Source organism: Chrysochloris asiatica, unplaced genomic scaffold, assembly GCF_000296735.1.
Source record: "Chrysochloris asiatica unplaced genomic scaffold, ChrAsi1.0 scaffold00034, whole genome shotgun sequence".
NCBI lineage: Eukaryota > Metazoa > Chordata > Mammalia > Afrosoricida > Chrysochloridae > Chrysochloris > Chrysochloris asiatica.
In genome coordinates this window covers 3,476,963-3,495,273 of record NW_006408552.1, presented here as the reverse complement: position 1 = coordinate 3,495,273, position 18,311 = coordinate 3,476,963, and the positions used below count along the sequence as shown (strand labels likewise).

Below are 18,311 nucleotides of genomic sequence, written 5' to 3'. Positions count from 1 at the left end.
GGCAGTGTTTTGTTCTGTTCTGCATAGGATCCCTATTAGTCAGAACCGACTCCACAGTACCTAACCACAACAATGTAAAGATTTCAAGCTATAAACACCCCTGCAAGCACTTCTTTAGTTACATCCTGCAGATTTGGGTATGTTGTATTTTTATTACCAATTCATTCAAGATAGTTTCTAATTTTCCTTGTGACTTTTTCTTTGATCTGAGGGATATTATTAAGTGAATTGCTGAATTTCTAAATATTTGGTGATTTTTCCAGGTTTGTTTTTTGTTCTTGGTGTTTAGTTTAATTTCCTGTGATCAGAGAACATTGTAAGATTATAGGACTTTGCGGTTGTTTTTAGCCCAGCGTTTAGAATATCTTAGTGAATGTTCTATGTGTGCTGAAAACAATATGCATTCTCTAGTTGGTAATATAATGTTCTATATATGTCACATAAGGAGCTCTGGTAGCATAGTGGTTATGAATTGGGCTGTTAACCTCAAGGTCAGCAGTCCGAAACTACCAGCTGTTCCGTGGGACAAAGATGAGGCTTTCTGCTCCTGTAAAGATTTGCAGCCTTGGAAACCCTGTACAGGGTCGCTATGACTCGGAACCCACTCCACGGCACTCAGCCACCACTAACCTGGCAAGGTGCCATAGGATTAGCACTGGACTGCAAACCACAAGGTCAGCAGTTCTAACTTACCAGCTGCTCCTTGGAAACCCAGTATAGGGTCATTATGAGTTGTAGCTGATTTGATAACACTTAACAGAAAACTAACCCGAAGGTTGGCGGGCCAAGCAGCACTGCAGAAGAAAGGCCTAGCGATCTGATTTCATAATGATGTAGCCAAGAAACCCCCCCATAGCAATAGGTTTGGTTTGGGGTGTGAATTCGCCAGTTAGGTAAAGACGTTGACGTCCAGTTCTTCTGTGTCCTTATCAGTACTGAGAGAGGTTTGTTAAAATGTCCAACTTGTTACAATTGTAGATTTGGCTGTTTTTCCTGCCCACTCTGTCAGTTTTTGCTTCATGTCTTTTGATGATCTATTGGGTACATATGCATTTTGGCAATTCATCTTGAATAATTGACCCTTTTATTATTATGAATCGACCCTTTATCTCACAATATTCTCACCCTGAAGTTTGTGTGGTCTGATAATAATGTAGTTTTTCCAGCTCCCTTATATAGTACTTACATGCATATCTTTTTTATTCTTAAAGTTTAACATATTTGTGTCTTTATATTTAAAGCATGTCTACTGGATAGCATATAGTTCACACTTAAGTCTGAAAAGCTCTGCCTTTTAAATTGTGTTTCATCCATTTGCATTTAGTATAATTATGGATGTTGGGTTTAAGTCTGCTCATAGCAGTAGTCTCACCGCTTCAATTCTGTTTTCTAGTGCTGCTGTAACAAATAACACAAGTGGTAACTTTAACAAAGAGAAATGTATTCTCTCGCAGTCTAGGAGGCACTCACTCCTGTCAACATATGCGGGCCCAGCATGCCTTCGCAAGGACCCATATGTCTTGGCATCCGTCTGCCTCTGGGTCAATGTGGTTCTCAACACAAGGATCCCAAGTCGAAAGGATGAGCTCCGCTCCTACCTCTTCTTTCTTGGTGTTACTGAGACCCTTCCTCTCTGGTCCATTCTTTGTCCTTTTATCTCTTGTAAGATAAAAGGTGATTCAGGCCACACCCCAGGAAAACTCCCCTTATAATGAATCCGAGCTTTGGCCTGAGTTTTTGCTGTTAGATGCCATCCAGGCGGTTCTGACTCATAGCGACACTGCACAACAGAGCAAAGCACTGCCCTGCCAGGTCTTGCAACATACTCACAATTGTTGCTATGCTTGAGCCCATTACTGCTGCCACTGTGCCAATCCATCTCATTGAGGGTTATCCTCTTTTTCTCTGACCTTCCATTTTACCAAGCATGATGTCTTTCTCCAGGGACTGATTCCTCCTGATAACATGTCCAAAGCATAAGAGACAGAGTGTCACCATCCTGGCTTCTAAGGAGCATTCTGGATACACTTCTTCCAAGACAGGTATGTTTGTTCTTCTGGGAGTCCATGGTACTTTCAATATTCTCCTCCAGCACTACTACTCAAATGTATGAATTCTTCTACGGTCTTCCTTATTCATTGTCCAACTTTCACATACATATGAGGCTACTGAAAATACCATGGCTTGGGTCAGGCTCACCTTAGCCCTTATTTTTCCTGGTATCTTTGCTTTTGAACACTAAATAGGTCTTATGCAACAGATTTGCCAAATGGAATATGTTGTTTAAGCAAATCTGCTGCTTAAGACTGTTTTATGCATAGGACTCTTGGCTGCTACTTCCATGAGAGAGGATTGTAGATCCAAGCAAAATGAAGTCTTTGACAACTTCGATCTTTTCTCCATTTATCATGATATTATTTATTGGTGCAGTGGTGACGATTTTTGTTTTCTTTATATCGAGGTGCAACCCATATTGAAGGCTATATGTAGTCTTTGATCTTCATCAGTATTTTAAGTCCTTTTCTTTTCCAGCAAGGAAGTTTGTATTATCTGCATATTGCAGGTCGCTAATGAGCCGTCTTCCAGTCTTGATGCCACATTTTTCTTCATATAACCCAGCTTCTCAGATTGTTTGCTCAGCATACAAATTTAATAGTGTGGTGAAAGAATACAACCGTGGCACACACCTTTCCTGATTTTAAGCCATTCATTATCTCCTTGTACTGTGCAAACAACTACCTCTTGGTCTGTATACAGGTTCCTCATGAGCACAATCAAGTGTTCTGGAATACCCATTCTGTGTAGTGTTGTCCATAGCTTGTCAGGATCCATGCAGTCAAAAGCCTTTGCATAGTCATAACGCTCAGGTAAACATCTTTCTGAACATCTCTGCATTCTGCCAAGATCTGTCTGATCTCAGCAGTGATAGCCCTCTTTCCACATCCTCTTCTGAAATTTAACTTGAATTTCTGGCAGTTTTCTGTGGATGTACTGTTGGGCAGCCATTTAAAAAATTATCTTTAGCAAAATTTTACTTGCATGTGATATTAATATTTGATGATTTACACATCAAGTCGGGTTACCTTATGAATCTCTCTTCCAGACAGTTAGCTAGGTAGCTGTCTTCCAGATTTCTCGGCATAGATGAGTGAGTGCCTCCAGTGCTGCCTCAGTTTGTTGAAAGATTTCAGTTTGTATTCCATCAGTTCCCGGCACCTTGTTTTCTGCCAATGCCATCAATGCTGCTTGGGCTTTCTTTAGTACCATCGGTTCTTGGTCATATGCTGCCTCTTGAAATTTCTTTTTGTACAGTGACTATATTCCTTCCATCTTCTTTTGATGCTTTCTGCGTCATTCAGTACATTTCCCATGTTGTTGTTAAGTGTCATTGAGTCAGTTCCAACTCATAGTCACCCTATATAGGGCTTCAAAGGAGCAGCTGATGGGTTTGAACTGATGATCTGTGGGTCACAGTTCAGTGGTGATCCTACACCAGGAGTCCCATAGCATCCTTCAGTATTTCAAATCAAGGCTTGAATTTTTTCAGCTTGAGAGATGTGAGTGTGTTCTTTTGCTTTCTTCCTGTGTGATATTCTTGATGTCATCCCATAGCTCTTCTGGTCAGTAGTGTCTAATGCATCAAATCTGTTCTTGAGATGGTCTCTAAATTCAAGTGGAATATGTTCAAGGGCTTGTTTTAATTTTCTTCCACTCCAGCCTGAACTTGCATAAGAGCAATTGATAGTTTGTTCCACAATTGGTCCCTGGCCTTGTTTTGGCTGATAATGATATTGAGCTTTTCCACCCTCTCTTCCCACAGATGTAGTCAGTGTAATTCCTGTGTATTCCATGTGGTGAGGTTCATAAGTACAGTTGCCTTTTACGTTGTTTAAAAAAGATATTTACAATGAGTAAATTGTTGGTCTTGCAAAAGTCTATCATGCGATCTCCAGCCTAAGTATTGATCCTTCTTCGTCTCCAACTTTTTCATTCCAATTACTAGTAATTTTCAATACATCTTGATTGCATGTTTGATCAACTTCAGACTAAAGTATTTTTGTAGAATTCTTTGGTTTCATCATCACTGGCTTTAGTAGTTGGTGGATAAATTTGAATAATAGTGGTAATAACTAGTCTTCCTTGTTGTACGTATATTATCCTATCACAGACAGCTTTGTGCTTCAAGACAGATCTTAAAATGTTCTTTTTGTTGATGAAATTCAATGTCATATTGCTCTTGAATTCGTCCTTCCTATCATATTACAGTATTATGATTATCTGATTCAAAATGACCAATACCAGTCCATTTCAGTTTACTAATGCCTAAGATATTGATCTTTGTGCATTCCATTCCAATTTTGACAACTCCCAATTTTCCTAGATTCTTACTGCATACATTTTATGTTCCTGTTATTGATGAATGTCTGCAACTGTTTCTCCTCATTTTGAGTTGTGCCCCATCAGCAAATGAAGGTCCCAAGAGCTTTACTCCAATCTCGTAATTATGATCATCTCTACTTAGAGGAGACAGCTCTTCTGTACTCATATTTAGAATGCATTCCAATCTGAAGATCTCATTGTCCAGCACTGTATCTTACACTGTTCATCTTCCGGCACTATATCCGACAGTGTTCTGCTGCTATGCATGAGGTTTTCAATGACTAAACATTCAGAAATAGTCTTCTGCTCCTTCCTAGTCTGTCTTAGTGTTGTTGAAGCTTCACTGAAACCTGTCCACCATTGGTGACCCTGCTTATATTTAAAATACTAGTGGTCAGCTTCCAGCAGCATGCGAACCACCACAGTATGAGAGACCGACAGACAGCTGGATGACCAGAGTAAGGGTGTTATAGCCCACCTACCCGCATCTTGCCTCATTCACACATAAGAGCTAAGGGTTGACAACCTATCACAAATGGAGAATAATGATATCACATCATGGGAGATGACTCCATCATTCCACAGCTTTCAGTCTTGTTCAGTTTGTTGAGACTTGTTTTGTAGCCTAAGCATATGGCCTATTTCAAACTAATCATCACATAACTGGCAGACAACTTTATTACATAATGATCATACCACTGAGAGTCATATCCTAGCTAAGTTGACACATATTTTGGGATGTAGGATGACACAGTTCCATCCATGACACTTTCCAAGTTACATGCCTTTTCTTTTTCTTGCCTTATTGCTCTGGCTAGAATTTCTAGTACATTATTGAATAGGAATGGTAAGAGTGGGCATCCTTGTCTTATTCCTGTTTTCAAGGGGAAAGTTCTTAGTCTTTTTCCATTGAGTATAATGTTGGCTGTTGATGAGATTCCCTTTTAATCCTATCTTGTTAAGGGTTTTCATTGAGAGAGGGTGCTGCATTTTATCAAATGCCTTTTCTGCATCTATTGAGATGACCATGTGTGTTTTGTTTTTAACTTCTTTGTTTTCTTAATGTGGTATATTTTAGTAAATGATTTTGTGTTGAACCAACCTTTCATTCCAGGCACTAATCCCAGTTGATCACGATGTATAATTCTTTTACTATGATATTGGATTCTGTTTGCTAGTATTTTGCTGAGAATTTTGATTTTCATATTCATAGGAGATGTTGGTCTGTAGCTGTCTTGTTGTACTAGGGTAATGCCGGCTCCATCAGGAGAATTCTTTCTTCCTCTACGTTTTAGAAAAGTTTGACTAGAATTGGTACCAGTTCTTGTCTGAATGTTTGGTAGAATTCCCCTATAAAACTGCTGGTCCCAGGCTTTTATTATTGGTTCAGTATCTTCACTTGTTAATGGATCTCTTGTGGTTTCCACTTCCTTTTGAGTCGGATTAGATTAAGTGCTGCTAGGAATGTGCCCATTTTGTTGGAGTTCAGTGTCAATAGTATTCTGTATGATCCTTTCTGTTGCAGTTGGGTCAGCTGTGATGTCTCCACTTTCATTTTTCACTTTATTGTTTAGCATCTGTGTCTTTGTGTCTTTGTCAGCCTAGCAAGTGGTTTGTCCATTTTATTGATCAATTCAAAGAACCAACTAATGAATTTGTTGATTATTTCTGGGTGTTTTTTTCCCTCTCTCTTTCTTTTCCTTTTATTTCTGCTCTGATCTTTATTAATTGCCTCTTGTAGCTTTAGGGTTACTTTGCTTTTCTTTTTTGTAGTTCCTCAGGCTATTTATTTGAGACTCAAATAAATAAAAGACTATTTATTTGAGACCTTTCTTTGTAATGTAGGAGTTTATTGCTATCACTTTTCCTCTGAAGGCAGCTTTCGCCACGTTCCTTAAGTCCTCATGTGATGTATTTCAGTATCATTTATCTCCAGGTATTTCTTTACTTCACTTGATTTCTTCTTTGACCCAGTAGTTGTTTGATAGTATGGTAATTAATTTACATGTAATTGTTTTGTTTTGGTTTTGCTTCTGTTGTTAATTTCAAATATTACTGGGTTTGGGTCAGATAAGATACTTGCTATAGTTTCAATCTTTTAAAATTTGTTGAGACTTGTTTTGAAGGACGTGATCCGTGTACACAGGAGAAAACTGTGCATTTCTCTGATGGTAGATGAAGTGTTCCCTGTGTGTCCATTAGCCTTACTTGGCTTATTAGTTGGTATGAAGTGCCGTCAAGTCGATTCTAACTCATAGTGACCCCATGAGTATAGGGTTTCCGAGGAGCAACTGAAGGATTTGAACCACAAACCTTGTGGTTTGCAGTCCAGTGCTTATCCTACAGCGCCACACAAGGAGTTGTTTATAGTATTATTTAAATCCTCTATGTCCTTAAGGAGCTCTGGTAGCGTAGTGGTTATGAATCGGGCTGTGAACCGCAAGGTCAGCAGTTCGAAACTACCAGCCATTCCACTGGAGAAAGATGAGGCGTTCTGCTCCCGTAAAGATTTACAGCCTCAGAAACCCTGTACAGGGTCGCTATGGGTCGGAACTGACTCCACGGCACATAACAACAACAACAATGTCCTTACTTAGGAGTCCCAGTGGTGTTATAGGAAAAGCACTAGACTTTGAACCACAAGGTTGACAGTTCAAACCCACCAGGTGCTTCACAGGAAGAAAGATGAGGCTTTCTATTTCCGTAAGGCTTTATAGCCTCAGGAATCCTCCACAGGGTCGCTGTCAGTTGAAATAGACTCCGTGGCCCTGGGTATATCCTCCCTGATTGTTTTTTAACGATGTTTTGTCCAGAACTGAAGGTGGTGTATTGAAGTCCCAAACAGTTATTGTGGAAGGAAACCTGGTGGCGCAGTGGCTGTTCAAACCCACACCAGCTGCTCTGTAGGAAAAAGCCGAGGCCGTTGCTTTGTTCTACTCTGACCTATAGGATCGCTGTGGGTCCTAGCCACTCAATGGCAGTTGGTTTGGTTTGGTATTACTGTCGAGTTGTCTGTTGTTTTTAAGTGCCGTCGAGTCAGTTTCAACTCATAGTGACCCTGTATAGGGTTTCTGAGAAGTGACTAGTGGATTTGAACTGCCAGCCTTTTGGTTAGCAGTCCAGTGTTTATCCTGCGGCACCACGCCAGGACACCACTCCACATTACGTGCTACAAGTTTTGCCTGCTGTGTTGGCTGTGGTTGCAAAGGTGAGAAGGGCTCAAGAGGTGGGCTGAATTGACACAGGAAAACGTTCATTGTTATCATCTGCCCTCCCCATTGCAAGGCCATGTTCCCACAGTCCTCCTGTGAGGTATAGTGGGGAGAAACTTTCGACTCTTGGTTTCTCCCGAGCTTGAAACGCAGCCAGAGTGCCAGAGTGTTTGGTGACTAAGCCTTCATGCCCTGAAATAAGTACAAGAACCTGCCTTTTTCAGGGGTGGGTGCTCAGCCCTCTCTTGTTTCACTTAACATGCCAACCTCAGATGGCCTCACTTACTGCTACTCCATCGACCTCTCAGAGCGGATGGCACTGAAGCTTGACCAGAAGTTCCCCTTCAGCTTCATGAGGAGGCTGTCCGTGTTCAAGTACATCTCGGGGTCTTCAGCTGAGAGAAGAGCAGCCCAGAGCCGGAAGTAAGTCCAGGAACTCTGGAACCTTGTTCTTAGAGCCAGGTGTAGGGCCCGGGGCAGCTGTGGCGTGTTGGGTGCTATGGGGAGGAAAGGCGTGGGCTGTGGGCGGAGTCTTTGACAATCTCTGCACAAATGTCTTTTGAGCCCTCTGAATTCCCTCAGTTACATAAGGAACCAACAAGAATGGGAAAGAAAGGCATCTGAGGACACTTGAGCATAATCCTGAGTGACTTGTGAGCAGATTATGGGAGCAAGTGACCTGATCCATTGTTATTAAACACTCCTCAGCGCAAACAAACACTCTTTGCTGGGTAGCTTGGGCTTTGGCCAGTAATGCTGGCCAGAAGCACAACTAGTCCTTGAAACTACTGGGTTGCTTAGGCAGCACCACCGCCCCTAGGACCTGAGAGGCAGGATTTTCTTGGCCAGGGTACCCCGCAAGATGGGGCCAGGTTATTGTTATCCAGCCCCAGCTCATTAACCTCACTGTGGAAAGCGCTAGGCAACTGCCAGAACTCACACTAACCTCATAGAAGAAGGCCCAAAGTACATCTTTCTCTAGGGGACCAGCATGCCTCGAAGAGTCCAGTCTAGAGCGAGAGTCTCCTGCTTCCAAGTCCTGCGCACACCCTCTTCACTGGGTTCCTCGCTGGTTTTGTTTATGTGGAGACTTTTCAACTTAGGGATCTTGTTTTCTTATGCAGTCCCGACCTGTGAAGTCCCAGCACTCTGGCAGGGACCCTTTTCTGCCCTCACCCTGTCAGGGGGCAGATTTTCCCTCCACACTGGTCAAGATGCAGGAGCTTGAAAGTTGCTCCTTGTGGCTTGAATACTCTAGGAAGTGGACGCTCTCAGCCTTTGCCAGCTCCAGGGAATTGGGAAAAAAACCCAACAGAATGCAAACGCACTCATTTTGCATATAACACGTAATCCTTGGGTTCTAAAGACACACACACACACACACACATATTTAAGCATCTGATTTGTAAAATCGAATTTTAACTGAAATGTGTAGAGATTCAGTCCTATCACCGAACACATACGTCAGTAGTATTAACCTTTGGTCTCCATGTTCAGAATTTTACACAGAAGGTCAGAGGACAAAAACCTCTAGAATATGTCTTTATTCATAGCCCCAGCCTTGTGTGTTTGTAGTGAAGTTAGTTTCAGTACAGACAGCTCATTAGCTGGAAATCTGAGCTGTGAGTTTTTATTCCTGAATATCAGGGCAACTCAAAAAGTACTGCTACAAAATTGTAAGAAACCTTTTTTAAACAGATATCAAAATGCAAAGCTGTTGTTTCTCGTCATATCTGCCATCTTTCAACAAATTGATGAAGTAGGAGGTACTCATTCATCTATGCCAAGAAATTTGGAAGATAGCTACCAACTAATTGGAAGAGATCCATATTTGTGCCTATCCCAAAGAGAGGTGATCCCACAAAATGTGAAAATCATCGGACGGTATCATTAATATTACATACAAGTAAAATTTTGCTAAAGATAATTAAAAAATGGCTGCAACAGTACATTTGAGAGTGAACTGCCAGAGGTTCAAACCAGTTTCACACAAGAACTTGTAATGAGGGAGTGTCGTTGCTAATGTCAGATGGATCTTGGCAAGGTGTTTACCTGTGCTTTATTGACTACGCAAAGGTTTTTGACTGTGTCGGTCCTGACAAGCTATGGACAACATTGCAGAGAATGAGTATTCCGGAACACTTCATTGTGCTCATGGGGAACCTGTACATAGACCACGCCCACGAGGCAGTCATTCAAACAGAACAAGCAGACACTCAGTGGTTTAAGATCAGGAAAGGTGTGGGCCAGAGTTGTATCCTCTCGTCACACTTATTCTATCTGTATGCTGAGCAAGTAATCAGAGAAGGTAGATTATATGAAGAAGAACGTGGTGTCAAGATTGGAAGATGACTCATTTACAATCTGCGATATGCAGATATGATACAACCTTGTTTGATGAAAGCGAAGAGAACTTAAAATACTTACTGATGAAGATTATAGACCACAGCCTTCCATTTGGGTTGTACCTCAATGTAAAGGAAACAGAAATCCTCCCACTGAACCAATAAGTAGCATCATGATAAATGGAGAAGAGATTGAAGTTGTCAAAGACATAATTTTGTTTGGATCCACTATTAACACTCATGGAAGCAGCAGTCAAGAAATCAAATGACAAATTGCATTAGGCAAATCTGTTGCACAAGTCCTCTTTAATGTGTTCAAGAGCAAAGATGTCTGTCTGTGGACTAAGGTGTGCCTGACTCAAATCATGGTGTTTTCAGTAGCCTCATCTGCATGTGACAGTTGCACAGTGAATAAGGAAGACCGTAGAAGAATTGATGCTTTTGAGTTACAATGTTGGAAGAGAATATTAAAAGTACCATGGGCTGCTAGAAGAACCACACATCTATGTTGGAAGAAGTACAGCCAGAATGCTTCTAAGAAGCCAGGATGGCCAGACTTCATCTCTCAGACTTCAGACATGTTATCAAGAGGGACTACTCCCTGGAGAAAGATGTCATGCTTGTTAAAGTGGAGGGTCTGTGAAAAAGGGAAAGACCCCCTCAACGAGATATATTGGCAAAATAGCAGCAGTAGTGGGCTCAAGCATGGCAACGATTGTGAAGATGGTGCCGGACGGTGAAGGCAGTGTTTCATTCTGTTGCTCATAGGGTCGGTAAGAGTTGGAACTGGCTTGATGACACCTACCAACAACAATAGGACTGTATATGTGTGAAGGCGGTGTTTCCACCTCTCTGACCCTCCCCTGGAGTTCTGTGTTCTTTCATTCACACCACGTCAAAATGGCAGCTTTGGCGTCCTCAAGGGACTCAAATCATGTTCCTTTGAAATGTCCTTTGAAATTTGGAAACAAACAGCAGTCTGAAGGGATAAAATCACGGCTATAGGGTGCATGGAATAAAGTTTCCCAATGAAACTTGCAGGACAGCCCATGCTACCCTGGAAGAATGAGCAGACGCATGGTTGTGATGGGGAAAAAGTCTTTGGTGCAATTTCCTTGGCCTTTTTCTCACCTATGTAGTTTTCAATTGTCTTGAAACTTCTAAGCAATAAATAAGCCCCCGTGATCATCCTGTTTCCTTAAATATCTACCAAGATTACACCTTTGAAATCCCCCAGACGGTTTCCATACCCTTCTGAGCAGAATTCCTTGAGTTGAATGGCCCAGCAGATCCCCTCAGAAACCCTGTTTTGAAGGCCCCCCGAACGAGAATATGGTGTGTCTTGCTGAGAGACTGTCAGCAAGGCCTGGGAGCAAGCAGTGTGTTGTTCCGTGAGCACCTTCACTCCACAGAGGAGGATTGCAGGGACTTGGCACCTGGCTCCATCCGGTTTGCAGCTGCTTGCTGGGAAGTTACATCTCAAGTACACCGTGCAGTTCTCCATCCTACTGCTGGCTTGCTGAATAGCCAACAGCGGGCATTTCTCTCTCGGGCGCCTGTTCTGTGTTAGGTTAAGATGAGCCTTTCTCCCCACTTAGTACTTCAAACTAGTCACAGAAAGAAAATAGCAAAATCTCACTGTTAATACAAAGCAGAAGAGCAAACCCTGATTTTCTTGTGTGGCAAGTCAGGTGGAGGAGCCTGGGTATGAACCAGCTCAACTCTTTCTTTTGCTCTATTCCAGGCTGAATCCTGTGCCCGGCTCTTACCCGACGCAGAACTGCCATCCTCACCTGTCCCCAGGTCACCCTGTCACCCAGATGCAGCATGCCAATGGTCAGAAACTCTCCCCCTGGCCAACCTGTACCCCTGACCACATGCCCAGCCTGCCTCCATACCAGCCTGCCTCTGGCTTGTGTTATGTACAAAACCATTTTGGCCCGACCCCTAACTCCTCTGGTGTCTACCCGGCTTCAGCGGGTGCCTCTCTGGGGGTCCAGCCCCCCACCCCCCACAGCTGCCCTGGCACAGTGTATTCTGGGTCCCTGAGCACTCCAGACTCCGCCAGCAACAAGGAGTGTTCAAGGGTCCCGATTCCTTGATGGAGAATTTCCAGAGTCCGATTTTCTCTGAGCTAAGATTTTTCTGATTTAAAGAGGAACAGAAGCAGACCTTATTTATTGAGCACCTCTGTGTGTCAAACTCTGTGCTGAGCCCACTGGTAAATGTCACCCTGTTGTAGTCTCATTTACCCTGTGACAACTTGGTGATGCATAGTCTATCATCCTCAGCTGACAGTTGAAGAACGTGAGACGCATCACATCGTCTGATAGCGCAGGACGGGTTTCTGGGCTCTGGGTCAAGGGGCGTCAGTGACTCCTGTTGGCTGTTTTCCAGTTTTCCTTTCCTTCCTGTCATTGTAAACAGTGCCTGGTTACATAGTGTCTTTGTGTCTGTGTCAGCTTGTGTAGTGTGTGGTCCTGATTCTCCCCTGCTATCTCCTGTTCCAGAAGCAGTGAGACAGGCCTGGGTGAGAGCCAGTGACTTTTGATAAAGAAACTGCCTCCTAGCTACTTGCCGTGTTTGGTCTGTTTCTGGGCAGCCAGGGAATATAAAGAGCACCGGGATTTGGGCAGAAGCCTGGGGTGATAGGGACGAGGAGAGGTATGTCAGCCAGGGCCCCGCCAAGAACACCACCCACACCCAGTGGATGCCTGTCTTAGTCCTCAACTGCTTCTGTACCAGAGATACCACAGATGGCCCTAACAACTGGAAGTATATTCTGGCACGGTTTAGGAGGCTAATGGAAATCCAAACTCAGAGTGCCGGCTCTTCAGGAAGGCCTTCCCTCGTCAGCTCTGGGGAAAGGTGCGTGTCTCCTTTCAGCTTCAGCATCTATAGGCCCAACATCCCTCGGAGATTTCTGTGTGTTTTGGCATCAGTCTCCTCCGGACCGAGGCGTTTCACAGTGTGGGGACCCTGGGTCCAAGGGATGCACTCCACTCCCGCCTCTGCTATCTTGGTAGTAGTAGGACCCTCTGAGTTCACTTCTCTCTCCTTTTCTGTCTCAAAAGAGATTGATTCAAGATACAGCCTAGTCCTATAGAGGCACAGAAGTGACGACTTACAACACAGGCTTTCACCGGGGGTCAGGGCTGAGCACGTCAGTTCACCTCACCTCACGGGGGTGATTGTAATGTGTTAACTCTCATGGAAGTGACAAACTACACCTTCCTGCTAAACCACAGCCCTGGCCCAGCCAAGCTGACACCAAACCTCAACTGCCTCAGTTACTCATGGGGCTCAGAAAGAGGGTGGGTGACAGCAACTGGTAGCGCTCTGAGGGCACACAGGAAGGCGAGGCAACAGAGATTGACCCACGGGGAGCTCTGACACCAGAGAAGCCACCTAGGATAGGACACCGGCACTGGCAGGGAAGACGTGGTCTAGAGCCGGAGGGAGGGTACAAGAATCCAGGCAAATCTGCAGTCTACCATCATGTCTCCCACCGGCCCCATCTAACCAGGGGCTGGATGGTCAATGAACCGTGGAGTTGTTTGCAAGGGCTAGCGCATCTGGAGTACAGAGCAGGACAAATGCTGTGACAGTGTGTTCTAGCAGTCCTTGTAGGGAATTTGTCCCTGAGCACTCATTGGCCAGGGCTCCTTCCAGAGGCCTCATGGTGAAGAGCACCTTCTAGTTTGTCAGCTGTTCTCCTTTATGTAATCCATGACCTTCAGTGCTCCAGGAACTGGGTGGCCCACTGGGAGATAACCTTGTGGCCAAGGTTGTAGTCTTTCTCCATACTTACTCAATCTCTACACTGAGTAAATAATCCAAGAAGCTGGATTATATGAAGAACATGGCCTCAGGATTGGAGGAAGACTCATTAACAACCTGCCATATGTAGATGATAAAACCTTGCTTGCTGCATGTGAAGAGCACTTAAAATACTTCCTTCGTATGGGTTGCAACTCAATGTAAAGAGAACAAAATCCTAACCACTGGACCAATAAATGACATAGATAACTGGAGAAAAGATTGAAGTTATAAAATATTTCATTTTGCTCGGATCCACAATCAACCTTAATGGAAGCAGCAGTCAAGAAATGAAATGGTGTACTACATTAAGCAAATCTGCTGCACAAAACCTCTTTAAAGTGTTCAAGAGAAAACATGTCAATTTGAGGACTAAGGTGCGCCTGACCCAAGCCATGAGTCCTCGTTCATGCGAAAGCTGGACAGTGACTAAAGAAGACCATAGAAGAATTGATGCTCTTGAGTTTGGGTGTTGGAGGAGAATATTGAAAGTGTTACGGGCTGCTAGAAGAACAACAAATCTGTGTTGGAATAAGTACAGCGAGAATGCACCTTAGAAGCCAGGATGGGGAGATTTCATCTCTTATACTTTGAACATGTTATCAGGAGTGACCAGCCCCTGGAGAAGGACATCATGCTTGGTAACATGGAAGGGCAGCGAATGAGTTGGCACAGTGGCAGCAGCAATGGGCTCAAGTGTAACGATTGTGTGGGTGGCCCAGGACCGGACAGTGTTTCCGCCTATTGGGTATAAGTGTTTCCGCCTATTGGGTATAAGGGTCACTGCAAGTTGGAACCAATTCAACAGCACCTAACAAGGAGTTCAAAGATTGATCAGACACAGACACAACCCACCCAGCCTGACACAGGTGAGGTGGTGACAGGCAGTCTGCAGAGCCTGAGCACAGGAGGGGCATGGCCAGCCCTGTGGAGTGAACCATGACAGGAAAACAACTTTGGAACTGGTTTGTGAAGGAGGATTTGCCAGCCAAGAACTAGAGGCTCCCAGCCCAACCTGAGCTGGAGACTGGGAAGCAGTGGGGTGCAGCCTTCCATGGAAAGGGGAGGGAGGTCAGTGGGGGTAGACACTAACTATGCCCTCTGGCTGCAGGCCCTGATGACCTCAATGTTAGAATGAAGGTTCAGCACATTCAGCATAAAGCATGAATGAATCATCTTTCCCTGTGTGCTGGAAACGTCTCCTCCCATCCCCAAATCTGAGAAGCTTCTAGATTGTATTCCATTTCCCCATTTTTGTCAACAGGGGGCAGCAGAGAGGAAGAATGACTCCTCCTTTACAAACCTTTCCCCCCCCTTACCCCCCCACCCCCACCTCACCAGGCTCAGCTCCTCAACACTTGGTTACAGAAGGAAAGGGGTTCAGTCTTATTCCTAGCGAGGGAAGCAATCTATGCAGCACGAGATAAGGGCTGGAAGAGATGTGTATACTGAATGCTACTGTTCATTCACTCTTTCCATGAATGAACAAGGTCTGAGTTGCAGGCCTGTGTTATTTAGGCTCTGGGAATACAAAGAAGAAAAGGTAGCAGCTTGGCCTTTGATGTGCTTAGTTCATTAAGGAAGACAAAGTACATGGAGTGAGAATGGGTGCTGGAAGTACAAAGGTGCATCCAGAGAGACATCCAGAAAATAGAGGTCACCAGTAAGGGTCCCAGGAGCCCTGGTAGCATAGTGGGGTATGCTAACTGAAGATCTACAGCCTTGGAAACCCTATGTTGTTGTTGTCAGGTGCCATCAAGTTGGAACCGACTCATAGCGACCCATGCACAGCAGAACGAAACAATGTCCGATCCTGGAAACACTATACAAGGTCACTATGAGTCAGAACCTACTCGATGGCACGTAACCACCAACAGCTGCAAGGGACTGGAAGATGCAGGGACAGCATGAGTGAAGAGACAGGTAGGAAACCAAAAAAGGATGCAGAGTAGGCCTGGGAGAGCAGGGAGAGAAAAGGGGCAATCGTCCGCGCTCAGTTGAGTCCTGACATGGGTTTGCTCTCAAGGGGCCCACTCCACAGTCAGGTGAGTGGGGTGGGGGAGTGGTCAGAGCAGGCTTGGAGACCTGTAGGATGGAGTCATTGCATGGAATGGGGGTGGGAGGCAGCTTTGTAGGAGCAACCTGGCCTTGGAGTTGAGTTGTGGATCCTTGGCTCCTGAGGTCTACAGGGGAGCTTCCCCTGGCCTCCATCCCAGCACCTCAATCTGGACCTGAAACTTGGCTCTTGGGGGACCTCCACACCATCTCCCAATCATAGGCCACCTAGGACCTTGTTCCTCAATTCTATTTTGAGCCTTAAGCTCCACCTCGCCCAAGAAGCCCCAAAAAAGTCTCCAAACAATTTCCTGTCTCACCCTGCTTTTGTGCCGAGGGCAAATTACATCCCAAGGCTGCCTCTCTTAGGGTGCTCCTTCTGGGTGGCCTAGCTACATCTCTCCTCCTCGCCCCACCCCCCCACCCCCAGTGGCCAATGGGCGGATGGGGCTTAGTGTTCTAAGATGGGAAAAGCAGAGTTTCCTGCCCCCAGAGTGTCTCCGGGACAGCGCTTGCATCCCAGGGCCCAGGGTGGTTGGAATGACTCAGGATTTGTGCATGCACACACATCTTCACACACCCTACACAGGCATGTGAGACACAGCTAGAAACCTTTTGAATTCACCCACACATCAAGTTCAAACAAATAGGTACACACACACACACACACACAGTTAAGTCACATACCTACTCATACTTTTACTCCTACATACACTACCTGCATGTACTACATGTATATAAATGTCACTTCACAAAGGAAGTAGGGATCTCCTAACTCTCTTTCCTAATGGTTCCCAGCCTATTTCCCAGTCCTACCTCCCTGAGCCTTTTCCCCACCACAGTAGCTGTGTGAGATGACCAGACAGCAGGACAGGAGCTTCCTGGAGGTGAGCCAACTCTTTGGAGGGGTATGACTGACTTGTCAGGAGCATTCTGTACCAGAATGTCCTCTTCCACCTGCCTGTCCTACAATGCCTGCAATCCCACCATTCGCTCCATTGCAGAGAGTATTCTGCACTTTCCACTCACCCACCTGTACGGAAATTTCAGGGGCACTCTCAAGACAGGGTAGAAATGCTCCTCTCCCCAACCCCAGTCCTGCCCTTTGGCCCAGTAGAGACACTATCTTTACCCTCAGCCTAGCCTAGGCCTCACCCAGAAGGAGCAGATTGTCGGAGTGAACGGGAAATCAAGCAGCGCAGCAAAGTGACTCCCCTCAGCATCTCCACAGAGCGGAGCAGCCATAGCAGCAGATGCACCACCTGCCTCCCTGGGACCCAGTCTTCAGCCCCCCATTCTGTCATCCCCCAGGCTGGCTCACCTTCCTACTGCTTGCCATCTCCCAGGCCCCTCCAAGTCACCCTGTACCCTTTGAGCAAGTTCATTGTCAAATGGCTACACTAGCTCCAATTCTCCAAGAGCTCCCCCATCTAGCTGTACAGAGCCTCCACTTGAGGACACTTGAGGCCCTTTCTCACAGGACCCCACCCCATCCTCCCATCATCTGGGCCTTCTGTCTTGAATCCCTCCTGCTGGGAGCCAGCCCCAGCAAACTTATTCCAGGTTTTTTCCAAAAGCGGGTGCGGCGTCGGCTGAATACACGGAGTCATGGATCATGATAAATTCAAAATCTTCTCATTACATGCTTTATTATTATCATTTCTATGGCTACTCTAATACTCTACTTCTCTCATTCTTTACTGTCCTGCTCATTCTTTACTCCCCTGCTCTCCTCATTTCTTCTGTTTCCTTTCTCCCCTCCCCTGGCTCCTGCTTCTCTCCTCTCCTGCTCCCCTTCTGCTTCCATTCTCTCCATTACTAGCTTCCCCTCCCTCCATTCTTGTCTCGTTCTATTTTCCTCTACTTACTCTTACTTCTACTTCTTGCCTCTAATTCTTCTTCTTCCACCCATTCTTCTACTTCCCATCTTCACCCCTTCTTTACCTCCTTCTTCTTTGTTCTCTCTGTTCTATCTTACAACCGCCTTATATACCCTTACAGAAAACATTGCTTTCATAGTAATCAATGACATCAAGGTAAAATCTATCTTGGGGCACATTCCTTATGGTTTACAATTCTTAAATTTACAACAGGGATGAGAAGTTACAGCAAAAACATTATTTCAAGGCATAGGAGACATTCAGGCGCCTTGAAACTTTTTAGTTAAACATTTGTTCATACATAAATCTATTCTTTTCTCTGAGAAGCAAGTTAACCTTCACATATTTCTTAACCTTTGTCTGTTAAGTCTTGTTAATTTTAGTTGTTAGGTGCAATTAACTCTCCATTAACTTCTTCCATACACTATCTGTTTACAGTCTACAAAAACATCACTTATCAGGGAAACTGAGCTTATGAAAAACAACTTCTCTAATTTACTGATCATTAATTTAAGAAAGTCTAAGTCAGACTCTTTATTTAGTATCTATATATACCCATACCCTTTATCTAATTGTTTTTAGGAATTCTTGTACCCACAGCCCTTATTTATGGCTATTCA

General features: G+C 44.6%; 1 protein-coding gene across 1 annotated transcript in view; it reads left to right on the top strand.

The window, feature by feature from the left end:
* The window catches only part of RHBDD2 (rhomboid domain containing 2), a 16,576-nt gene extending 4,537 nt beyond the window's left edge, over positions 1 to 12,039 (top strand). Inside the window, exons 3-4 of the mRNA XM_006859834.1 lie at positions 7,865 to 8,015; positions 11,682 to 12,039. Of these exons, the coding sequence (XP_006859896.1) occupies positions 7,865 to 8,015; positions 11,682 to 12,039 (509 nt within the window). The remainder of the gene's footprint in view (positions 1 to 7,864; positions 8,016 to 11,681) is intronic.
* Positions 12,040 to 18,311: the final 6,272 nt, after the last annotated feature.